At 41.5% G+C, this 25,199-nt stretch overlaps 2 protein-coding genes across 2 annotated transcripts; one reads left to right on the top strand and one right to left on the bottom strand.

Moving 5' to 3' along the window:
- Positions 1 to 422: 422 nt before the first annotated feature.
- On the top strand, positions 423 to 10,202 carry slc23a4 (solute carrier family 23 member 4). The gene is made up of 12 exons (XM_071896855.2): positions 423 to 494; positions 2,347 to 2,487; positions 3,217 to 3,374; positions 5,256 to 5,415; positions 6,832 to 7,013; positions 7,392 to 7,512; positions 7,689 to 7,845; positions 8,053 to 8,306; positions 8,514 to 8,678; positions 8,787 to 8,895; positions 9,000 to 9,095; positions 9,934 to 10,202. The coding sequence occupies exons 1-12, from the start codon at positions 447 to 449 to the stop codon at positions 10,200 to 10,202; spliced, it is 1,860 nt and encodes a 619-aa protein (XP_071752956.1). The 5' UTR covers positions 423 to 446.
- A 457-nt stretch (positions 10,203 to 10,659) lies between these two features.
- LOC139909685 (protein FAM180A-like) lies at positions 10,660 to 15,948 on the bottom strand. Its single transcript, XM_071896881.2, has 3 exons — positions 15,765 to 15,948; positions 11,505 to 11,602; positions 10,660 to 11,386 (listed from the first exon to the last, which is right to left on the bottom strand). The coding sequence occupies exons 1-3, from the start codon at positions 15,841 to 15,843 to the stop codon at positions 11,057 to 11,059; spliced, it is 507 nt and encodes a 168-aa protein (XP_071752982.1). The 5' UTR covers positions 15,844 to 15,948; the 3' UTR covers positions 10,660 to 11,056.
- Positions 15,949 to 25,199: the final 9,251 nt, after the last annotated feature.

The raw sequence follows: 25,199 nt of genomic DNA, 5'->3' as shown, positions 1-25,199 counted from the left end.
CGTTCACATTGCTGGCCCCCTCCATGGCAATGCTGTCCATGCCAGAGTGGACATGTCCAGCAAATAAGAAGTAAGTGGAAAAATATAGTACCCTGCCTGAAAGGGTATTCTCCCCTCCCGTCAGCTGCTGTTACTGTTGTAATTGGGTTCACATGAGCTGCTGGTGGGACTCATTTCAATCAGCAACCACAGTAGTCTCATGTCGGAACTCTACTTCTTCCTACCCCCCCCCCTCCCTCTCTCTCTCTCTCTCTCTCTCTCTCTCTCTCCTTCAACACACTCCCTCTCTCTATCACACTCTCCAGTTCTCCCTCTCTATTCCCTCCCCTCTCTCTCCTCCACTCTCTCTTATTTTTTCAGTCCTCTGTGCTCTCTGTTTGTTTTGGTTCCTGGCTCAGAAGACCACCACCCCTGGGATCCACCTGAGCCTATAGGCTGAAGCTGATATGGCTCCGGAAAAGGAAAGTAATGGTCTTGACAACTACGCATTTGCAGTGAGTATATAATTTTCTTAATCACTCACAAAGAGATGTTTTGAACAGTGTGGACACTTTATATACTTTATTGAGTATATAAAGTTTTTAATTGACCTGTGTTTTTTTTTAATTTTTTTTTTTCACTGTAAACACTTTCTACTACTTGACTGACAAATACTTTCAAACATTGCTAGCTTTAAGTTATCAGAATCCAGTGACCTAGTTGTAGAAACACATGTCTGGATGCTATTTGGAAATGTCACTTGGTTTATGATGTAGTATATAATGTGTAATATGTATTGGGTAGTAAACAACGTATATAAAGTATGTACAGTATAAAGTTGGGATGTGTATGATATGTATATATGTAGTAGGCCTATGTATATGTATGATGTAATATGGTACATAACGGTATGTAAAGCCCTTGATAAAGGGCTATATAAATAAACTAGACTAGATTATGTGGCTTATTTATCTCTCTAATCATTTAATTGGATAACGCATGCGTTGTTACTTTGCCTTTTAGCACCTTGGCATAAGAGAAGTTAATAATTCACATCAGACAGAATAGCAAGCAAACTGGCGTCATGGATACTGAATGAACCTTGTTTACATGCCTGCTCCTCCATGCTTAAAATCACATTCTTGAGAAGAGAAGGGCTGTATTGTCCAGCTGAGTCAGAAGAGTAGAGGCAGAAACTGCAGAATCACATGTGTATTACCTTTGGTCAGCGGTGTAATTTCTGTTCAAATTTAAATTTTCCATATAAGCCAGGCTTTCTCATGATTATTCATATTCAGCTTCCCCTAAAACAAAAAATTGATGATTGTAGCAATAGGCTACCTGTCACCAACAGTGATGATTCATCAGCTGTGCTTTAGCTAAATAAATAAATTCTGTACTTTAATATTTTCTTGCCATTTTATTTAACAAAAACATTCTTGCCTTGACCCTGACAAGAAACATTTAGTCTTACTCTGGAAAATCAGGGGTGGAAATTCTACATCCTACTCAAGTAGAAGTGCTGTCACTTTGCTGAAATTTTGCTTAGTGGATGCAAAATTACTGATGTAAAAATCTACTTAGGTAAAAGTAAAAAGTAGCTTGAGTAAACGTACTTTTTTTTTTTAGAAAATAGAACTTTGTTAGATGTAATATTTTCCATGCAATTCTAAAAGGATGAGAGGACAGCGTTCAAATTCTTTTAATTGGAAAATTTTTAAATTACAAAATAAAGTGCATAAAGAAAGTAAAGCCAGATTATTGTTCTCTTCTTTACTGACCGTTCACTGCAAATGGCTCCATAATTGGACAATTTCGTTGATCCAGTTTCTGATGCTTATGGAGAACCACAAAATTTGTACACTGTAATTGATGTGATTTAAAATGTAGCAAAGTACAATATTTCAGCAAAAATGTACTTCAGTAAAAGTAAAATTAGCTATTGTTTACTCTCTGTGGCTTGTAAGCCTCATTCCACCCTACAAGCTCTCTGATGTGATAAAAGCAAATCATTTACCTTAATGGCTGCTAGAAGGGTCAAGGCAATGGAGCTGTAAAGAGTGCTATACTATTGTAAGCATTTGAACAGATTCCCTAATTAGTACTGTTGTCAAGGTCTTTTTCGTTGGAAGTCTTAATATTGTGTTGATTGAACAAGTGTTTAAGAAATTCCACTTTGTTTTGCTATGTGGTTTGTTAAAAATCTTGCTCTTATATCACTGCAATATAAATACAGATTTGACACGCAGTACAAACGTATGGCTTGCTAAAATACACAAGTAGATCTATGCCATCATGTGATATGTGTCTTTTAGTTTAACCTTTAACCTTCTGTCTGTCTGCTTCTCTGTCTGACTGGTATTGCAGCTTGATAGGCGCTTCTGTGAGCTACCTGAGAAAAAAGACGGAGAAGGACTGGACGCATCAGTGGAGGAGGACAAGAACAAGTTGGCTTACTGTGTGACAGACGTGCCTCCCTGGTACCTGTGCATCATCCTAGGCATTCAGGTATGTCAACAAATGGGTTCTCAGGTCGACATTACACCACGGGTTTCCATTGATTTCATGATTTAATTAACCACAGTAATAAATTGGATAAGGGGTCCGTGTAGCCTAGTTCCTACAAGGATGCAAACTGAGTGGAGACATGACCACAGTGTCACATGACAACCTCAGTCTGGCCTTTCGTTTACATTCGGTTCCATTTTCATGTACATGGGTCCAAGTGTGAAATCAGCTTCAGAGGCAGTTGAGATGGGCAGAGTGAATGAGGTTTTGTTTTATGTATTTAGCAACTGTGGTCGCCTTTCCTAGCACTATGTTCACTCCTTTTGTCCTTATCCTCAAATTATCGTTCAACACAATTTTCTTTCTTTATTTTGCGTGACTTGTTTGCCATTGCAAGCAGATAATAAAGGCTGATACAAATCTTGATTCAAACAGCCCATGTGACAAATAAGCATTTTTTTCCCCTCTTTTACACCATCTAATTATCTATTAATGTATCATTCAGTTATACCACTGGCAATTGCCATATAAATATATTTTTCCAGCATGTTATACTGTACATACGTGCACAATAAGGTCCAGTCTTCTATACATATTCATGTTTGGATATATGATGTTGTGGCCTCTACCTGGGACAGTTTATACCCCCACAGCACATACAGTGTCTTGTTAAACATTAAACTAAACTTGTTTCTCTCCCTTCTTCCCCCGGCCTTTCTGCTACCTCAGCATTGTTTGACGGCATTTGGGGGGATCATTGCCATCCCTCTGATCCTGTCCCAGGGCCTGTGTCTACAGCATGACGGCCTCACGCAGAGCCACCTCATCAGCACCATCTTCTTCGTCTCTGGCCTCTGCACCCTGCTGCAGGTTACCTTCGGCATCAGGTGAGGAAGTGAATCAGAAAGACAAGTAGTCAGTGAGGAGGAGGATAAGAATGATGAGGAGGAAGGTGAGGGGAGGAAGATGTTTGTAGGATGTTGGGGTGATAAATGTTTGCTGTTGTTCAATGGTAGATTTCAATTTCTCACAATAATAAGATATCCAAGTTCAGTGCGTTTCATGCTGTCTTAGTTTGTGCATTACTACATGAATCCAAGCAGTACAGCGGGGGATATTTTCACATGGAATTTAACATGATTAGCATGATAGCATGAATTAAGCATGATAATCTCTCTGATTAAACAGGCAGAACAATACAACCTCTTAGCTTTCCTTCTTAACCTCTGTTGAACTCTGAGGCCCAACACAGTTAATGCGCTGCCTTAACTACGAACAATAGAATATTCTGCTGTGGTAGTGGCCACAGCTTCACTCAAGAGCTTATCAAAGAGGAAAAGTATCAAATTAAGATGCATTCAAATGCATTATATTTGATAGTCTTGCTACTGTGTGTCCACTTAAGCACCGAATGAGTGTACGATACCATACCATACCATACCATACCATACCATACCATACCATACCATACAATATGACACAACACAATATGATGTGATTCTGTACAATACAATATTGTTTATTATCACACGGGAAACTCAGTTTGAAAAGCCACAGCAGAAAACAGTGAACACAAACTCATGGTTCGCCACAGAGCAGCGTGCCCCTCTCACTGAGCGTAAATAAACACCTATCTGCATCACTTGTGTGCAGTGACGTACACACTGCAGACTTGAAATGATCTCAGTTGTAGCTGCTGATTCTGTTTTGGAACTATAAAATTAGAGCGTGTTTTGTAGCTCTGAACTCGCACAATGCCTGTGTGGACCCAGGCTGGCCGAATGTTGGTGTCACAGTAGGATTAGGGAAGGAATTTCCATCTTATTATGTTTGGAATCTAGTTCTTGCTAAATCCACATTCCCTTGGCTTAGCACCACTGGTGTTTTCTTGTCTCTCTCCAAATACCTGGTGGTCAGCTGTGAGGAAAAACAATGCTTGTTCAACAGCACAATGTTTCAGAGGGGGAAAAAAAGCACTAATCATTTGTGTGCTTTAGGATAGAAAACATTATGAATATGAATTAAAGGTAAATTTAGGTTATGTTTCCGTCACAGTCTGATGTGTATTGTAGACAGTCACCAGTATAGGGATTGTTACAGAGCAGACAATTTTTAACCAATTTCTAACCCTAACCCATTTACCCACTAGCAGTTGATTAGAGAGTCATGATGTCTCTCTCCACCCTCACATGATTCAAATCAACCTTTTTATCATCTAGAATGAGACTGAAAGAGAGAAATACAGTGAAGGAAGAAAGCAAGAGAGATAAAGAGAGAGAGAGAGAGAGAGAGAGAGAGAGAGAGAGAGAGAGAGAGAGAGAGAGAGAGAGAGAGAGAGAGAGAGAGAGAGAGAGAGAGAGAGAGACAGAGAGAGAGGGGAAAAAAGAAGGCAGACCTGAGGAGAGCCAGATTGAGGGGTTGTTGAGACTAGACATATTGTAGGTGTCTTGAGAGTGGCTGCACTTTGGTCAACCATCAATCACAACTTCCTCTCTCACCCCAAATTACCTTTTGCAATGTCTGATTATCACTCGCAATTAAAGGAACTGATACAGCAATATATGACTCACTTGATGAATGCTGAGTATCATATTCTGTAACCTGGCGCTGGAAAACATCTTATCACACTGATAACTAGAAGGATGCTTATCCCCGACTTCAACTTTCTCCCTGTCCGTCTGTCTGTTCTGTCTGTCTATCCACCTCTTCCTTCTTTCTTTCACTCCCTTTCCTGCCTCCCTAATCTCTGTTTCCCCTCATCCTTCCAGATTGCCGATTCTCCAAGGTGGTACATTCACATTGCTGGCCCCCTCCATGGCAATGCTGTCCATGCCAGAGTGGACATGTCCAACCTGGACCCAAAACGCCAGCCTGGTCAACACCTCCTCCACAGCCTATGTAGAGGTGTGGCAGAGTCGAATGAGAGCAGTAAGTGGCCATCTGTAGCCATCTGAGATTTCTAATCACACCTAACTGGGTCAGTGGCGCCTCCAGAAATTTTTCATAGGGGTGGCCAAATACCAAAAGCCATAACTGAATTTCAGGAGTTCTATTATGCTGTTGTAGTGTATAGGCTAGTTGAAAACTATGTCAATATGAGAGTTAAGGAATTGCATACTGATATACTTTGGTTTCTTATTTTACAGTTAATGTTAGTAATTATCTGATGTGCATAGACTAATACTATGCACATCAGTGCATAGTATTGGTATTAGTATAATAATTAGTACTACATAAGGTTTGTCGCCAGCAGACCACCACTGTGAGGAGACCATAACATTGAGCATTTAGTGCATCATGATAAAGGGCTATATTTGAAAAGGCGATATAATCTATATCAATACAGATGAAATCAGTCAGGGATTGCCATTGCCATTTTTAGCACTTTAATTTGGTAACTTTCAACAATAAATATTTAAATTAACCAACACCAGGTAACAATAAATAAATTCTAATAAACTATAACGTTGTCTAATAACAAACTATAAACAATTAAAAGGTGGAGTAAAGGGATGGACATGTAGAGAGAGGAACTGAGCCTCTTGATGCCGTTCCACCGGCAATGGAAATGTTGTTGGTGCTTGCACTACTGAGAAGGTCAGTAATTTTTGCACATTTTGATGCCTCAGCTTCACGGGCCTTCACGGGTTTCCGAAGCATATTATGCATATGCGACTCGCGAGGGGGGGGCAGTGGGGGGGCCAGCGGGGGGGCCAGCGATTGCATCAGGATGGCCGTGGCCCCCCCTGGCCCCCCCTTGGCGGCGCCACTGAACTGGGTAACTGATTCTTTTGAACTCCTATTTGATTGACAGTGAAATGGGGACATCCTCTTAAAATGGTAATCAGTATAATTACCGTAAACAAACAGAAGCATCGCCAAGAAGACTGGCAGCCTCTACCGGCCTCTACATTGCATTTTACATTTTGTGCTCCTGGGTCAGATTATTGGGGGAATCTGCTGGATTGCTTTACAGCACAAAAGGAAATTGCTTTTTGGCAGAAAACAGAAGGGGGGCCACTGTTCTTCCAGTGCAAACAGAGCTAAAGCTTTCAGTGTTTCTTGCAATGGCAGATGGTGGAAGGAGTGAAAGGCCGATGGAAAAATGACTTCCAACATGTTTATCCTCTTCAGTAAAGCTAAAACCCCCAGGGAGGGGAAAGGGGGACAAGTAGAAGCAGGAAGCAGCAGGGTTTATGGGAAATGTGGTCTAAATTTTGAGAAACATTAGCATAAACAATAACACTGGCGTGAGAATGACACTACCAGTTGTCTTGACCATGGTCTCATTTTCACATATTGTGCCCATTTCTGCAGAATAATAACCTTTGTCTCTGTCTACAGCTGCAGGGGTCCATCATGGTGGGCTCTCTCTTCCAAGTTATTGTGGGTTTCTCTGGCCTCATCGGCCTCTTCATGCGCTTCATCGGACCTCTCACCATCGCACCCACCATCTCTCTCATTGGACTGTCCCTGTTTGACTCAGCTGGAACCAACGCTGGCAATCACTGGGGTATTTCTGCCATGTGGGTGAACCTCCTTATCAGTCTCTTTCAGGATTGAACGCTCCTTTCTAAGCGTCATCTGCTGCAGAGTACTAACTACCCACCTTAAATTGTTAATAATTAATATAGTACAAAAAGTAATAGTGTATTTCAAAAGTAGCTAAAAGACCCACCACCCCATCCCTCTGAGGATTGCAAATTGCAGCAAGTGAAAAGTATTAATCTTAGGGCAGGGAAGGAAAGCCTATTAAATGTCTTTGTCCAGGAATCTGCTTAGTTACCCACTTGGCTTTATTCTGGATAGAACAATACTGTGCTACAAAAAAGTAAAGTACAACTTATTTTGCATGGGGCAAATTTAGCCTGGTCAGTCATTTCTTTTCTCTCTCCCTCACACAGGACCACAGCACTGATCATCCTGTTCTCCCAGTACCTCCGCCACATAGCAATGCCCTTTCCCACATACAGCAAGGATAAAAAACTGCACACCTCCCGCATCTACATCTTTCAAATTCTCCCTGTAAGTAGGAAACAAGTCGTCTTGTCTTTACTGCCAATGATTGGCTTTGTGACCAAGGTGTATGGTGTATTTAACCTTTTGCCCTTTTGAAAAGGCAGGAGCAATCGCATTTTGTGTTTGAAAAATGTGTTTGAAGAGAAAGAAAGCTATTCTGATCTGATTCTCTGTATCCTCAGGTTCTGCTTGGTATCACTTTGTCATGGCTCATCTGCTTTATTCTGACGAGCTACAATGTCCTTCCCTCTGACCCAGACCAGTATGGCTACCTGGCCCGCACTGATCTAAAGGGAGATGTGATGGGCCAAACTCCCTGGTTCAGGTTCCCTTACCCAGGTAAGAAGCAGAGCTGCTAAACTACCAACTCAAGGGTTAACATTAAATTAGTTACATTAATGGCGTGTTTATGCCACTGAATTTACTTTATTGGGACAGTAGGAGATAATAGAATAAAGTACATTTTGTTGATATTAATTTAACCTTTATTTAACCAGGTTAGTCCAATGACATCATCTGATCCCCTATGTGTGAATCCAACCTTAGGTCAGTGGGGGATGCCGACCGTGAGCCTGGCAGGGGTGGTCGGCATCTTGGCTGGAGTGATTTCCTCCATGATAGAGTCTGTGGGAGACTACCACGCTTGTGCCAGGCTATCCGGGGCTCCTCCTCCCCCTAAACATGCCATCAACAGGGGTATTGGCATTGAGGGGCTGGGCTGCCTGCTGGCCGGGGCCTGGGGCACAGGGAACGGCACCACCTCCTACAGTGAGAATGTTGGAGCCCTTGGTATTACAAAGGTGAGATGAGCCTCCATGCTTTGGTTTAGAGGAAGGTTTTAACATGTCTGAAGTTGTTTTTTTCTAACTGGCAACTTTCTAGATAAGATATGCATGTTATACAGTTAGACTATCCATGAAACTATAAAATATGGTTTCTATACATCTATATTATTACCTTGAAAAGCACACAGTTTCAGCAGAAAGCTTTTTTTCCCCTGTTTGCAGGTTGGCAGTCGCATGGTGATAGTAGCCAGCGGTGTCTTGATGGTTATCATGGGCATGTTTGGTAAAGTAGGTGCTGTCTTCACCACCATCCCAACACCCGTGGTCGGAGGAATGTTCATGGTTATGTTCGGGGTCATTTCTGCAGCTGGAGTTTCTAATCTGCAGGTAAATAGTTCAACATCTGAAACATTTCAGCATTTCAGCATGAATGTCTTATATTAAACTGGAATATTGCTTAACTGGGGATCCTCTTTTTTGTACACAATTTTCCAGTATGCAGACATGAATTCATCTCGAAACATCTTCATCTTCGGCTTCTCCATGTTCTCTGGTCTGGTCATTCCGAACTGGATATTTAAGAACCCCAAAGCTATAGCTACAGGTACACAAATAAAATCTCATTATGATATCTGTACCTTTCATAATAAGCACAGTGAATGAGTCAGCCCAAGAGGTTTAACTCTTTCATTGCATTATGATCTGTAGGTGTGGTAGAGCTCGACCAGGTGCTGCAGGTACTTCTGACCACCAGTATGTTTGTAGGAGGTTTCTTTGGCTTCGTACTGGACAACACCATTCCAGGTAATCTTCCACTTAAATTAATTTGTTTTGCATAAAATTGACCTCAATAGTATACTTAAAGGGGCATTAAGTGATCTATAACCTCTATCGACCTCTATTGGTGACCAGTAGAAACTAAAACAACATTGACAGTCTGTCCCTAATCTGTCCCCTTGAGTTACAGTAACCTGTAATTGACACAAGCATTGGGAGCGTTTTGAAATTCAAATGGGTGGGGAACTTTTGTTCCAAAATAGAGTACAGGCTGGAAAGTGAGTTTTGAAAGCCAAAAATCTCAGCACTCGGTGAAATAATCATAGAGTATTTGGTATTCATCAACAACCCTACCAATCCTCTGCAGATATATTATGGTCACGTTCTGCTATGAGGTAAAAATCGTACTTTGTGCTCCTTATACTATATAGTATAACTATATAGTACAAAACACATGGATTTTTTTCCCAACTTATTAACGTATATGTTTTAAGATGCTCTTCCTGTACATGGTGATACCATAGAACATAGACTAATCAGAAAATGACACATCCCAGCTCTTGAGAAAGGAATATTACAGAATTTACAAGAGGAGTCCTATCTAAGGACAAAAGTTGGTTCTGGGACGTGACGCCTCATCCCTAAGCTGTAGAGAGAACAAACAAGAAAGCTAAAACAAATCAAGACAGCTAGTTCGAACCAGATTGCATGAAGGCAGAATCAATGATGTCATTCCTTCAGTAGGCTGTAATAGGGTTTAACAGTAGGGTTTTACAGATTTAACAAGTTGTATTCTAATACAGTCACTCTTTACAAACCATTTAAGTGAATTTATTAAAAAAAATACCTGTTCTGTGTCCAAAAGGATCAAAGCACGAGCGAGGTATCCTGGCCTGGAACAAGGCCCACCAGGACGACTCCAGCAACACACTGGAGAGCGGAGAAGTCTACAACCTTCCCTTTGGCATCAGCTCTTACCTCTCTTCTTCTTCCTGGATCCGCTACATTCCTTTCTGCCCTCCTGGCACATCTAGCTCCTTGGATGGATGTGAAACGGACACTAACGCCCTGGAGCCCAAGCAGCCGACTGGGAATCCAGAGCCTTCACAGATCATTATTGGAGTGGCTCTATGAGTTGTGTACTCACTCCAAACCATACCACACCATCAGAGGCAGCTCAATGTGGACCTCCTGTCCTTAAGTCAAGATACTGTACTGTAACAGCATGGTGCACAGTATTTCACATGGCCTTTTGTGATTGATATTTGAAAATTACATCTTGCATAGGATTGGTCGGTATATGGACAATTCTTAAGGAGATACTTAGTAGAATATGGTGAAAGTTTTATTTGAATTTGTGTAAATTGTTGTGAAAGCTGAAATGTATAATCTTGAGAAATGTTTTTTATGTACAGTAATTTGTATTCGCAGAACATGATGCTACTAAGCATACCATTTGAAAACATCAATTTCTGAGGTTTTGAGTTCTTGAGGTTTTATCACTAGTGTCTTATCAGCCGTAGCCTGCTATCATGCCCGGGTGCTAGTAAACAAACACTGAAAAGACACGTGAATGTAAATAAATCCAAGATGTTTATTGCTGCATCACATACACAGTAGTGTGTGGTTCCAATGTATTGTTCCATGTAAGAACCTCATGTTGGAACCAACTTTTACTGTGACAGCTAATAGTTTAATAATTGTTTTATTAAACTATTTACTGTGACAGCTAATAGTTTAATTATTGTTTTATTATCAGCCCATGCACTTTGCCCATTTGTGGCAACAGTCCATCACATTCCTGCTCCAAGATAAGACTTTTTCTCTCAGGTTCCTCATCGCCTACCAGCAGACCAGAGGCACCATTTTCTCTTTGCGCAAACCAGGACCCATTGAGATCAATGAATAATTTCCACCAAAAAGTTTTTTTTTCCATGTGCCTACTAAACTCCAACAAGGAGCCATTGTTTAGCAACAACAGTATCCAGTCAGGTTGTTCCAGTCAGATCCTGATTGATGGCTTTGTACAAGCTAACAAAGGACTCTGCCCAAATATCTCTTTGTTGGTCAGAGGTGGAATTGACCATCTGCTGGGCGGTGTACACCATGGTCAACATAGTACGCTCGAAGTCTTCCTGATGCAGGTGACCAATATGATTTGAAAGGTCAGAAGTCAGCCTGCGTATGTCTGTCAGCTTCCTGGGCACTACGTCCTCAAAGATGACCTCCAGGTTTTTTGTCTTTCGGAGGGAGGCCAGCTCAGCGTCTTTCACTGAGAACTGTCCACTGTCTCCAAAATGTACGCCTGACAGTAGGATCTATATGGTGGGGGAAAAAGCAAATTGTCATCAATATTCACTCTCCGGGTTATTACTGGTTCCTATTTGAAAAATCTCCCTTGAAAAAGCTTTGTATTTTCTTGTATTTTTGTCTCACCTCAAAAAGTAGGTTAACATCATCTAAGGAGTTCTGGAAGGTGGGGTTCACCACTGTTGCCGTCCCTCTCTTTATTCTGACTGCAGCTGGAAACAGGGCTAATAGGTAAGGGGAGAGAGAGACAGAGAGAGGGCGTGAAGAGCACTGGAAAAGCAAGGACAGTTACCTGACCAAACTGGTCCTTTCAGCTTTCCCCAAATGTTTTTTATCATTTGATTCACTGCTGCGCACCGAGAAGGTTCCTTGGATCTAATTTATGTGCTGTTAAGTTGAATTCCCCGAGACAGGCGAGTAACATGCTCTAAACCTTGCAGTCCTTTGATACGTGCCATAAATAACAGCAGTTGGCTTTTACTAGTGTTGTGTTCTGGCACATGTGAGGCCCAGCCCCATCAGGCCCAGACCAGGACATACTGCAGTCAGTCATACAGTGCAGCACACTATTCATTTCAGACGCTCTGCAGCGGATGACTCCTATCTGCAGGCGATGAGATGTGACCTCGAGCTTCAAAGGCAGAGGAGGAATCAAAGGCGGAGCAACACATGGATTATACTACGGGCTCCAGATGAGATCAGCGCAGTGCTTCAGCCTCGTTTTCACAGCATTGCTTAACCTCATGGTTCAGATGGGTGTTGACCACAACAAATGTGATCTGTATGATCTGGTCACAGAGAGACGTCAGGGAAAAACCTTTCGCCTTACTTGTCTTATGATTGGAGCACGAGGAGCACTAACCAGCATGACTACGCATAGACTAAAACAAAACTCCCTATGCCCCCACACAAAAACAATTTTCACTGATATTTCAAGATTGCATCGACAAGATAGGATGATAAGCAGAGCAGATGAGAAAGAAAAGATGGATAGAAGGGGGAAACAGATTGTGCCAGAAACCCATGGACTACTGTTTTCACTTACTGTCCAGTAACTCCACTACAATACCCAGGTCTCCTCCTCCCACATAACAGTGCCAATATTCTTTCCTGGCTGGTTTTATTAATGTTGGTCAAATCTGGAGCTCATGAAAGTTTAGTTTCATATGGTATAAGAGACATGCTTCACGTAACAGCGCAGTTGAAAAGGTGACCAGATGGCGGGGTAGAGAGAAAGAGAACAGGCAGACATGCAGACAGAGATACAGACAAGACAGACAGGCATACAGGCAGAAGACAGTAATAGGCTGGCAGACAGAATTTCTTTACAGCTACAGATACAGACTAAACTGTATTGTGTGTCTAATCTCATTGATTTTGTGCAAATGAGTTTTGATGATTAAGTTACATTTCTCTGCTATGACAAGCATTGAGTTAAATAAGACCGAATATAGTAGGCATATATGTTTGTTTCAAATATTTTCCTTTTGACTCAAGTGGACACATCCCTTGCAATATACTGTATGTTATTGTGCTCTTGTATGAGTCAAGAATTAAATATGTTTTGTAATCAAAAGCATTCAACTTGAACTACTTTGCCAAGGTCTGGAGTAAAGATGTTCTGACTCTAACGCATATTAATTGCATCTACAAAGATATTTAGAAGGTGAAGGTGAGAGAGAGAGAGAGAGAGAGAGAGAGAGAGAGAAAGAGAGAAAGAGAGAGAGAGAGACATAAATTGGACATCCATTAAACCAAATGATTGAGCCAGGGTCAATTACCCAGACTACCCCTTCACTCCTCACCATCCACCATCTGCTGTTTGTGGCAGGTCCGACAAGTGCAATGTGATGATGGTGTTTTAATAGACTTGTGCATGACCAAATCATCCATGCAAGTCCGTCATGATGTTGAGATAATGGCCTCCATTAATCTAAGCTCAATAAGGCCATGTGGAACTGAGTCTCAGGAATTCTCCTTCTTTTTGATGAGCCCTCCAAATCTCCAGGATTAAGTAAATCTATATTCCGTACCAAACACTGATGAAAGACTTATTCCAACACCAACAAACCTTTCCATCACTTTAGCCTTTCCCTCCAAAAGGTCCCATTGCCTCCATGGAGATGCAGTGTTTGTGTGCCTGTATTTAGGAATTTTTACCTAATTTGATATTCCAAGGTGCAATCATACTTGTTCATTCAAGGGAACTTAATTCCAATAGATTAATAATATTGAATAACATCATGAGATTGTTTTACTTAGATCACAAGGTGCTCTTAAAGCTGTACTAGCATTAACTTTGCATGTTGGCGGCCCCAAATGGCAGCGAGAGGTTAACTGTTTGAAAAACATGCCAATACCCAAAAATCATGTGACGTGACGTCAGTAAACTGCACACAGCACGCTCATATTTACCAACTCGGCTGGTCTGTGATGCTTTATACCAAAGGAAACCAAAGGGATGAGAGAGGCAAAAATTTGAATGTTGGTGAGTCCAGCTTTCTCTGGACAGGGCGCTCACTACCTGCTGTTTAGGAGACAGTTTGGATTTCGATCTTAAGTTGCGATTTGTCACTTCTTCTGGATGGAGAAGTGACCATACCTGACACCAGAGTTTAATTTGGGCAAATCTGGTGAATCTATAATCTAATTGGGTCGCAATAAGAGGGGATGGGACGTGACATGATATAACTGTATAGATTCTATTCTTAGCTTCAGTTAGCTTCAGCTTACATGCAAACAACGGTGGATACCGGTAAACTCCTGGTGCCTGTTTGTAACTGTAGTTTGTAGTAACGTACAAGTGCCACAAGATGGCTCGGCTGGCGGAAGTCTCTGGAGCATGCCATCGTCGATTACCGTAATTATCAGTAATGCATTGCAGTAACAAAAAAACGGCTACCTAACGAACCCCAACAGAAGCAGATCAGAAAACAAGGAGGCTTCGTACTAAAATATGAGCAAATATACTTATATATCAAACAGAGGGAATTAGAAATAAAGGCCTGTCTCTAATATAAGCCTGCTTCCAATAAAGGCCTGGTACCCTCTGCAGTTGAGGTAAATAAAGGCCCGGGCCAATATTAGAGGATTTACGGTATCAGTTTCCTCTGTCAGATAATTTTTGGAGCCTAGCCATTGTTGTCCTATTGGAAACAGGTGCAGATGACATCTGAACCATGTAGCTACCAGAGAATGAAACTGAAATGCAACTTTAAAGATATTTAACGTTGAAGTCTGTATCGGGTAAAAGGACCCACTTATTTAGGAGCAGCTCTTGTGCTGGACATTGACATTCTACAAGAGCTGTAATGTATTGTGTTTGTATCGTATCTTATCCTATTCAATTCCATTCCACTTTGATATTCTGTCAAATATCAAAGAGAGAGAGGGGGTGGGGGAAGCAACACTCTCCTCTGCTGTCAGACGTGGACTGCAGAGGAACTGAATTTACCAGATAAAAAACAATTACTTCAATGTCACATCATCACTTCTCTCTTTGACCCTAAACAAACACAAATGGTCAGAGATTTTTCCAGATATCAACAGACTCCACTCATCCCAGGGGCTTGTGAGGCTCTGCTGTAATAGATGTTGACAGCCAGGCTGACGTACTGTAATAGCTACTGCTGGTAACTGTCTCTGTACAGATCAACACTAACGTGGACGCACCATAGTGATTAGACAGTGATTAGACTGATTGATCATTGTTTAATCATCCTGTGACACACATAACAGCTAACTAAGCTAACTTAGACAACACTTAGACTACCTGCCCTTTTGCATACGGTAACAATTAAAAAAGCACATTCTTGTAGCTCCTCACAACAGGGTGGTGTTTGTGCATGGGGAGGTGTTGGTTGAGCTCTAGCAGATCACACTAAACACATTCTGACATCCAATACACATAATGAGGTAATTCATTCCAATTGCAGGAGTATGCTTGTAGTTCTCAAATTTGTTTTCATCAAAATTTCAACAGTGATTGGAAAGGGAATAACAGATGAGAATATGTCATCCTCTGGCTCAACATGACAGTATAGAGCTGGACCAATAAGGGGCTGATAGCGTGACAGTCAATGCATGGCATGGTGTGGCCCAGAAACATGAGTGTAAAACAAAACCTGACATGACAGTAGTTACTGCTATCATTTTTGAGAGGTTATTAATACAACATCCTCATAAAGAGCAGATGTATGTTATAGCATTAACATTCCTTCTAAATGTCTTTGCTCTAAGAAGGAAATTTGTGGGTGCAAACAAATACTGTTAATGAAAAATCTCTCTACTACCCCTATCTTCATTTTTCTTACTCTTTCTCTCACAGGCACACACAGAAAACTATACTGCATTCAGCATGTTTATAGTGATTTAGTTCAGCCTTACCTTTGGCCCGATGCTGTGTGGCTCCCATGTTGATGAAGCAGTAGATCAGACCAACAAATACGACCCTGCAGGGCAGCATGGTGGCCCAGTGACTCTGTCAGCAGTCTGCTCCAAGTCTCTACTAACACTGTGTCAGTGTCAGATAGAGCTCAGAGTCTTCAGACCACCCATCTGCTGCATTTCTTCCCTCCCTTTACTTGGAATCTGCTGCTTCACATGCTGTAGTGCTGTACACCTCCATCATTATTCTTATACTCTCTCCTCAGGGCTGCCTTCTCTTTTCCCCTCCCTACCACTCCCCAATCTGATCTCTCTCTCTCTCTCTCTCTCTCTCTCTGGCCAAAGCTGACTCTCAGCCTTTTAATGCGTCCAGCTGGTTGTCATCAGGTTCAGACTCTCTCTTTTACATTAAATCATTTTGCCAACCACATTTGCAGGTGTTACTGACACTTCTTCTTCATCATCATCATCATCATCTTTTTCATCAACATCATCATCATCATCATCATCATGAGTAGCAGCAGCAGCAATTCTCTTATGTTTCTTCTCCCCATTGTCTTTCCGAATGCTCCTCATTTTCCTCTTCATCCTACTGCTCCTTACAAGACAAAAATGTATATGCAGATGAAATAATCCATTACTGGGGGAAAATGTACTCTTGTCTTGAATAAAATGATACCCATATACAGTATATGCTGTATGTATAAATGAATACATACATGAGTGAACACCACATTCTAGAGTAACCTAGAGTAATTGTAGAGTCTTAAAATGTCAAAGTGGTTCTCATCAGTTAATCCAGTACAAGCCCAGCTACTTTTCAGTTTGACTGGTTAGATAATTCAGTTGCAACCAGTAAACCAGGTAACATGTAAACACAGTCATCATTTACTGCCTCAGAGTCCACCATCATTGCCATTAACAGTATGTTCAACCATAACAGCAGTTTTTCATGTGAAACATCTTGTGTCTATCAGACGCATGCCTTTTCACTTTCTTTCAAAAATGCTTTGAGGACAAAATGCACTTTATTCTGACTTGACTTTTGTGGGTTCAAGAACTGAATGGGTGAGAGCCCACATTCATGTACTCTGGTCCTCTGAGACCACTGTTTATATATCTATGGTCAAAGTTAGTTGTGGTTGCACCAGCAGCAGTATCCCTCAGAGGGTTGGAGTGTGTGTGCCGGTGCCAGGATGGCCACCGGGCACCAGCTCAGTTTGTGCTCCTCAGGAGGCCGAAAGTGGAAAGTTCACACTACGAACTCAAAACCCAGCTAAGTGATTATTTCTAATTAGGCAATGCACACAGCCAAAGCTCTGTAAAGAAAACATATGCAGAAACCACAAAGAAAGGCTCTGTTCGCTGGTTGGCAACGTCCACTCTCTCCAAACGGCCAGAGAACAGTTACCAGTAGTGCAACCACATAAAACAACTTTTATTTATTCCATTTGTTTTAACATTGTTTTAACATTAACCTATTCCAGTTGGGCATACATTGAAGACAAAACTTGGCCAGTGCATACAATTAGTTCAATTTCTCTATCTTTTCTCCCATGACTCTGGTCTTCTGTAAGTCAGATGTGTTTCTGTGGCAGTCAGACTCAGACAGCGTTGCTTCTCAAACTGAGATGTGGCAGTCATGTTGCTGTAGAGGAATGCAGACGCAAGCTGTGCTGATGTTGGCAGGAGGACTGTGGCCTTTGTGGAACCTCCAAGAATTAGAACACAATAAGTTACACAAAACATATTATTCTTTCAATGGGCAAATTTAAAAGAAAATGTTATTCTAGGCCGCACCCCAATTAGTTTCCTTTCTTGGACTGGTATTCTCACTGAGCATCTCAGAGCTGAGGCGGTTTGTGTGTTTTCTGAGTAAAGCCTGACATCTAATGGTAAAGTGTAAGGCATGCTAATGAAATAGCCATCTGCTATTGGCTGATCATTACCTGGCACCAAAGATCAGCCAATGGCAGATGTCAATTTCAGCAGCATGCTTTTTACCATTACATGTCAGGCTTCAGACAGATTTGGATTTGGCGTTGAGTCTATAGCACTTGAGTGGTTAAAATTCCTTCTGCTGCACGTTGGATGTCAAACTTTATCCCCATCCCAAGAAGCCTTGTCAAAAAACACAGACAAGAAACCTGGCAATGCTGAAGAGAATAAGGCATGAGGAGGACAGGACATGCCTGTGGAGTGACAGAGGGGGTTACGCAGCAGAACTGGAAAAGTGTCCACATGGTTCTGACTGTCACCCCCAGTGCAAAGCTATACGTATCAGCCCCATTCATTTGCTCAGCTCTGCATTTCTGCTCTCAGTGACTTTGCTTATCATGATGTATCTAAAAACTGAAGATCAGTGGCAACCTGCATATATATCACTTGTCCACATTCTTTCAAGATGATATATAATTATGATAAATGCTGTGTGCCACGTTATATGTGCCTCTCAGGTCACTTTTAGTTTACTTACTGATCTGCCTGAAGATGGCAGTCTGTGCAAACTATCAACTTGATAACGCTTGGAAAGAAAAATGTCAGGAAGCCTGGAAAGTCGATCCAATATTCAAAAGGAAATCAATGAAATGTCTGTGCCTGAGATTAAAATAGTATGGATATAATAAAATGCCTTTCAGATTTTAAACATTGTTGGCTAACGACAAAGGTTGTAATACATAAGCCTTCAAATCTTGGCCAGATGCTGGATATGAAGTTCAAGAGGAGAAAACTACCAACACTGGAGAAATACTCTTTACTTTATTGGATAATTGCCAGAATTACAGTTATGTGAAGTGCAACTTATTGTACAAACTAGTACACAGAGTGTGATATTTCACAAGTATCATATATTGGCTTTAAGATCAACATGCATAGTAACATATCACAAAATACCATTAGATGTTAATTTGTTTCATAAAACAAATCATCTAAAGACTGTTGGGAGAAAGTAGAGGGTTGAAATTCCAAGAAAAAGATAGTTTTGATTGCTTTCAGTCAGTCACAAATGCCTGTTAGTTTTAGAATTGATTTTAAAATTATTGATCACTTTCAAAGCAGATCTTTATGAACCAAAGCACAAGCTGAGATCAGACTCTGGGCTTTGGAGGAGCTTAGGCTAGCAAAATCAACATCATTAGTTTATTTTACAAGTAGTATATAGTTATACAACTGCACACGCACGCACACATGCACACACACACACACACGCACGCACACACACACACACACACACACACACACACACACACACACACACACACACACACACACACACACACACACACAGCTATGTGCCATTTTAGTTCCAAAGAAAGGAAGCATAATGATGGTGTGTGAGTTTTCTTCTGTTTACTATATTTAGGAAACAATATTGCAGACAGTGTGCCTTAAATGGGCTTCCTTAAGTTCTATGTGATATAAAAAAACAAAAACAAAAACAAAACAAAGACAAACTGTTCTCAGTGCCAAGCTACTTCCTGGGCAAGTTTTATCTGAAATATATCCATATAGCATATAGAATAAAAGGATACTTCCTCCTGATCTAACCCCCCCCCCAACCAAAAAAAACCCCCTCAAAATCTGTGATCATATTTGTAATAGCCCTAAATATCCACTAGATGACAGCAGTTGACAGAATAAAGTTTCATCTGGGACAGAGCCTGCCTCACAGCAGTGGACAAACCAAATACAAGTGTAAGTTTTATTATCTTTTCATCTATTATTTTACCACTACAAATAATACGCTTTCAAATTTCTCTGGCAATATGTGATATTAACATAGGCTACATATATAGCCTATATTTGACATAATTTTATAGATTTTGTGTCTGTATGTGGCTACAAGACGTAGGCTACAGTAGAATGCCACGTAACTCAAAGAAACTCTGAACTTTCTGAATCTTTCTGTATACACAGGGATGAAACAACCTTGGCAGACAACTGTATAAACTGCATTTCTACATGTCAGCAGTTTCTCCTTTTACAGAGATAGGAGAAATGCAACATTTACACACCCAGGGCAGTTGGCACTTCACAGCCTGGTACCGCAGACATCCCAGCTTCTTCGCAGACCATCTGTCATCAGCACACAGTCCTGTATGCTGCTGTCTTCAGGCCAAACCCAGTTTATGATCCCCTCTGCCACCCTCCTGTGTTTAAAATGCAACTAACTCCTCATCATTTCTGACTTCTGGGACACGCTCCCTGACCAAGTCTTTTGCTGGCGCAGTGACACATCACCAAGTATGACCATCAAACCCATTGTCCATCTGTTCCTCATAGACAGCATAACGATGACTGTAATTAGCTGCATGAGGAAGTTAAAAAATCCCCACAGACTCCAGTAGAAACGTGACTTTCTGGGACAGCCTGCGTCCAAATCACAACCAAAAATAGCATTGTGGGAATGCGCTTTGGATTCTGCGCTGAGCACAATTACGTTGACAAATGGCCTGTTTTTTTCCATTCTGGATTTAAGTTGCAACAAATATCCAGCGCTATCAGGACTTGAAAACAGCAGCAGCACTGTGTTAGACCTGTGAGGATGAATGTAAGCGGTCTGATGTTTTTCTCTTGGGTTTGCGTGAGACACTGAAGCAGATTGCGTGGCAACATTGAAGAACTACTCATGGAAATAGGCTGAATATATCTTTGTATAGACAGAAGTAGCACATGGTTGAAGTCCTAGAGTATTCAAATCATTTCTTCCCAGATGCAAAAGCAGAGCTGATTTTGTTGCATACATACAATACATTATCATTAAGAACAGGCATGTACGATATGCCTGGTGGTCTTGCCTCGACTTCCATTAAAACTCAGAAAAGATAATCCTAGAATAAATGGTTTTACCCAAGAAGTTGCCTCGTTGCTTCTCATTTCATTCGACAAAGTTCTCCAAAAGATTTCAATCTTGAGCGCTCAGCCTCCAGACAGACAGGCACAGTCTGCCTCACATCCTGGACCCATCCTCCTTGAATCCTCCTTCTTATCTCCGAGGACGACAGATGAGCTGTCTGCAGTGCCAAAGGCCTTGAACGTGCCCCCCAACCCCTCACATCCAGTTTTACGTGTGTCTCTGTTTGGGTGTGTGTGTGTGCAAGCACGTGTGTGTGTTAGAATGTGCTGTGTGTGCCTGCATACACAGCAGTGTTTGATTAAAATCCTCAGCTACATTCATTCATTTAAATCCAAGGTCTTTTGCTGCCTTCTTCACATCTTTCACTCTGTGTGCTTTTACCGCTTCCTCTCATCTGCCTCCATCTTGACATATCTATTGTCAACCGGCTTCCTTAGCGATCAGAGGGAAAACGCGAAGGGGAGCAGCAACATTTGTCATGCATAATCAAACAAAAACCTCCATCATTTGTATTCCTGTACTATACAGGGAATACCTTAATTTACAACCGGCTCCACATCCAGCACTTTGAAAGTTCGGTTCTGCTTCCTTCCCCTAGTGGAGCGGTAGTAATGGCTCAATCATCTGTGCAAGTGACCTTATAGCTCTGCTGCAGGCTGTGAAGACTCCTCCAGTTCAAGGCCATTACCTCAGTTACGACTGCGTGTCCTGCTGGGAGCTGGGATGTGGGTCGGCGTCCCAACCCACCGGCCGAGGAGGAAATCGCTCCTTTAATCGTTCTTTTAATCTTTTTAATGGCCGTACAACAAAGCAGTGCAACAAAGAATGGGAGGAGAAATGGCGAGCTATATTCAGACAGGTGTGTAAACACTGAAAACCTATTACACGCACACACATATACACACACAAGCCCCATGAAATGTCAATATGAACTCATCACACTAAGTCGGGCTGAAGTTTATGGTGCATCAATCCAATTGTCTTGGTAATCAATATCCTAATGGACCTAGATTTTATTGAAATTACAATTAAGGCTATTGACTTTCTATATGAGCTCTTTGACAAGGCTGCCTGAGATCATATTAAGGGTTTTATTTAGTGTCTCCTTCGGTCTGTCTTTCCCCTGTAGTCCCCTTGACCCGACTTCTTCCCTCCTTCCTTCCTTCCTCCTTCTTCCTTCATGTCTTCCTCGACTGAGTGTAACCGAACAACCCTCTTTCTGTGCGACAGGCATGCATCTGACGGCAAAAAACAAACCCACAGAGTTGTAACACACAGGTACAAGCACAGACCCCAAATAGAAGCTGATGTTAAGCCTGTAGAATTGGGAAGTAGACGTGAAATGATTGTTTTCACAGCTGTGCACTTGGCGCCGATGCTCCGGGCTGGAGTCGATGTGGTATGTGTCAGGCAAGCACAGTTCAAAAGGGGAGAAGGGACTCGGAGCGCGCCGTTAACAGCGAGGCAGAGCGTGCGGGACAGGTTGAGCCGCATCGAACAGAGGAGCGAACGAGGCGAAGGTTGTTTGTAGGTGATTGATGGTGTTGCCCGCAGCGCTGTCATTGAGTCATTGACCTGAAGTCATCCGAGTTGTTAGTATTGAATCAAGCATCTGTAATGAAATCATAGGCCCAGGCAGTGCTAAACGCAGGGATCCCTCTCTAATGCAGTAAGAGTAATGAGGTTACTGCTGCTCTCATGTTTCATGTCCCTGTGTGGGTTTCCTGTCTGGACTAGTGTGAGACACTGAGGTAGAGAGTAATTCATGGGATTATTACAGATAACATCTTGGTTTACAGTTTGAATTGAGATGAACAAAATTCAGCGCAATATGTTACATGTGATGCTGTGATCATATAGAGAGGAAGCAGATGCAGATGCCATTGTTTTAAACGATACAGTATTTGTTTATGTGAAATAGAGAAATCACAATCAATTGTCTTGATGGCATTAATGCAGAAATACTGACAACTTACAGTGTTTCAAAACATAGTTCAAGGGCATACAAAAACACACAAGAGTCAGTAGAGCATACATTACTCTACATACTGTACATATTCCATATCTTGTACATTCACTACTTCAGCAGAATTGTTGATTCTACCTACTCTATCACACAACACCGTATCAGGACACCAAATCTACAACTCCAGCTGAGCTTTTCAAGATCTCTCAGTAAATGGCTAATCATGCAAATATTGTATTTGGATGACTAAAGCAGCCTCATGGCAAGGCGCATTGTTTTATGGGAATGAGATTCATACCGTCTCAGGGATAATTCTCCAGTCACATGCGATACAGTTTTAATCAAAACAACTTTTCTCTGTACGGGAATGCTGGGCGGCTCACTCCCTCTGCGGTCAAACCACAAACCCTGTCACAGGCTTAAAGGAGAGTGTTGTTAAGTGTGTAAGCAGGTATTTGGTTCTTCCCTGTACTTACTGAAAATGACCACCTTGAATAAGCCATTAAATTTCATAGTATTTGGGAACAAATTATTGCTCATTCACCTCTAACTCGTTTACTCCAAGTCCTGCTGACTCACCTACTCCCTCACCCATTCTCTTATACATGCATACTTATTCATGAATGTAAGTAGGCATGCAAGTGAATGGGTGACTGAGCGGGCAACACAATATGCAAATTACAGGCTACATATTGATTTAAAAAGGCGAAAAACTTATTATAAACAATAACAGACAATACATGGACAGTAAATATTCCTATGGGTGCAAAAGCATAATGGCCAGTATGTGACTAATGCTTAGGCACAGTTAAAAACAAGGATGTGAGCAATAGGCTACTCATAAAAACAAGATCTTTGACTTCTGGTTACACTACCTTTGTTATGGGAAAAGGTGGACCAAGGCACACTCTGCCATGCTGACTCCTTGGGAAAGACATCCAAAGCAATTTATCATACAATATCCAAAAGGCAACATCAGTATTTTTGTAAGACATCAGCCTGAATTGAAGTGATGTGAACTGTGTCTGTTGCAGTAAACCACACCAGCTCCCACAGGCTGCTGCACCTTCATTCAGCGGTGGGATGACAGGAGCCTGCAGATACAGAAGGCTTGAAGTTTCCAAGTTGACTGATGGTTTCAAATTATCCACGTGGAAAGAGGCTGTAACTTGGAGCGTTGTCTATATTCATACTTCAGTTTGAGAGAGTAGAGGTTGCATGCTTGCTCTGCTGGTGTAACAGCTAAAACACACACTTCAAATGATGCATACTGACTGTACAAATGAAAGTCAGGGCTGCCAAAAAAGGCTGCCAAAAAGAAAAATATATATATTAGAAAGGAGTTATTTAATTCTTTGTCTCAAGGCTTCATCTACTATTTAATTTATCAGTACGTTTAGACAGTTTAAGTGGGTGGAATACACGGCCACATCTATTTTTAAATATAATGCAACACAAAATTACTAATTTGCAGAAATTGTTTAGATTACATGTTACTTAGAGTGCTGTTCATACACGTTTTGTGTAAAGCTTGACAAATAAGGCCAATTATTTTCTACCTTTTTGCTCCAGCACAACCTATAAAACTGATGTCTATATAGAAATGCAATTACTTGTTATTTAATTTCATCTCAATTATCTACTTTTGGTACAAGGAACCGACACCGTCTCGCTGTATCATTAAAGGATTCCTGTGTGTTGTCCTGGCTGTCCGGGTATTTGTTTGGTTAGATCAATTAACATTCTGTGGGGAACCGTGACATTTCCGTTCCGACTGTATCTACATGGACATTAGTGGGCCCACAGAGCCAGTCTTTTGGTGTGGTATTGAAAGGTGATATGTCAGAGCAGCTGTTTGCTCTCCACAGCCCGCCTGGCCTGTCTCCCAGCAGCTGATGAGTACTATGTGTGTGTACATGTGTGCGAATGTGCCGTGCGTGTGCATACATACATATATACATATAATTGTGCGTGTGTGTCTGTGTGTGTGTATATACATGAGGATATACATTGCAGAGGGCAGTTACTCATGAGTCGATGTGACTCTGTTACACCCGCCACACTGTTGAGGTTCACCCCACATCGCCTCCCTGTCAAACATGAGCCATGTTTTCATTACTTCAGACTCTCCCTTTTATTTGCATTATGACCCTTTATATGACACGTTCAAAGGCCCAAGGGAGGCTTCTTCTCCTGTTTGTTTAAAGAGGGAATTTGAATACACAGAAATCGGTTCATTAGTCACACAGGGATATATGTCTGTCTTCTGTGGTGCTTTTGTGTGTCTTGTGTGTAGTGACATGTGTAAAACATGAGCATGATTTAATGATTAAACATGAGCATGATTTAAATGTGTATCAATGTAAAGAGACTGCACAGCCATGTTTGAAGTACTGTATGTGCGAACTACTGTATAATTTGTGTTGCAGGGAGGAAGTAGTTATGCAAGTTTGATTATCTGTTTGGAGAGCAATAAAAAACCCAGACCTCACACGGCTTTGAGAATGCTAAATCCGATTTTGCCACAACCTGTCCATGATGTTTCCCTAGCTGCCTTCCACCCAGTGCATGCTGGGATAGGCTCCAGCCCCCCGTGACCATGACTTGGAAT

This window comes from Centroberyx gerrardi, chromosome 4 (assembly GCF_048128805.1).
Source record: "Centroberyx gerrardi isolate f3 chromosome 4, fCenGer3.hap1.cur.20231027, whole genome shotgun sequence".
Taxonomy (NCBI): Eukaryota; Metazoa; Chordata; class Actinopteri; order Beryciformes; family Berycidae; genus Centroberyx; species Centroberyx gerrardi.
This window is presented reverse-complemented; position numbering and strand designations above follow the sequence as displayed.

Excerpts from the sequence above, each read along its gene's own strand:
- LOC139909685 (XM_071896881.2), bottom strand. The coding sequence starts at position 15,843 with ATGCTGCCCTGCAGGGTCGTATTTGTTGGTCTGATCTACTGCTTCATC. Across the intron at positions 11,603-15,764 it reads CACACAGCATCGGGCCAAAG|CCCTGTTTCCAGCTGCAGTC; the intron begins GTAAGGCTGAAC and ends CTTACCTATTAG. Across the intron at positions 11,387-11,504 it reads ATGTTAACCTACTTTTTGAG|ATCCTACTGTCAGGCGTACA; the intron begins GTGAGACAAAAA and ends CCCACCATATAG.
- slc23a4 (XM_071896855.2), top strand. The coding sequence starts at position 447 with ATGGCTCCGGAAAAGGAAAGTAATGGTCTTGACAACTACGCATTTGCA. Across the intron at positions 7,513-7,688 it reads ACATCTTTCAAATTCTCCCT|GTTCTGCTTGGTATCACTTT; the intron begins GTAAGTAGGAAA and ends CTGTATCCTCAG. Across the intron at positions 8,679-8,786 it reads CTGGAGTTTCTAATCTGCAG|TATGCAGACATGAATTCATC; the intron begins GTAAATAGTTCA and ends ACAATTTTCCAG.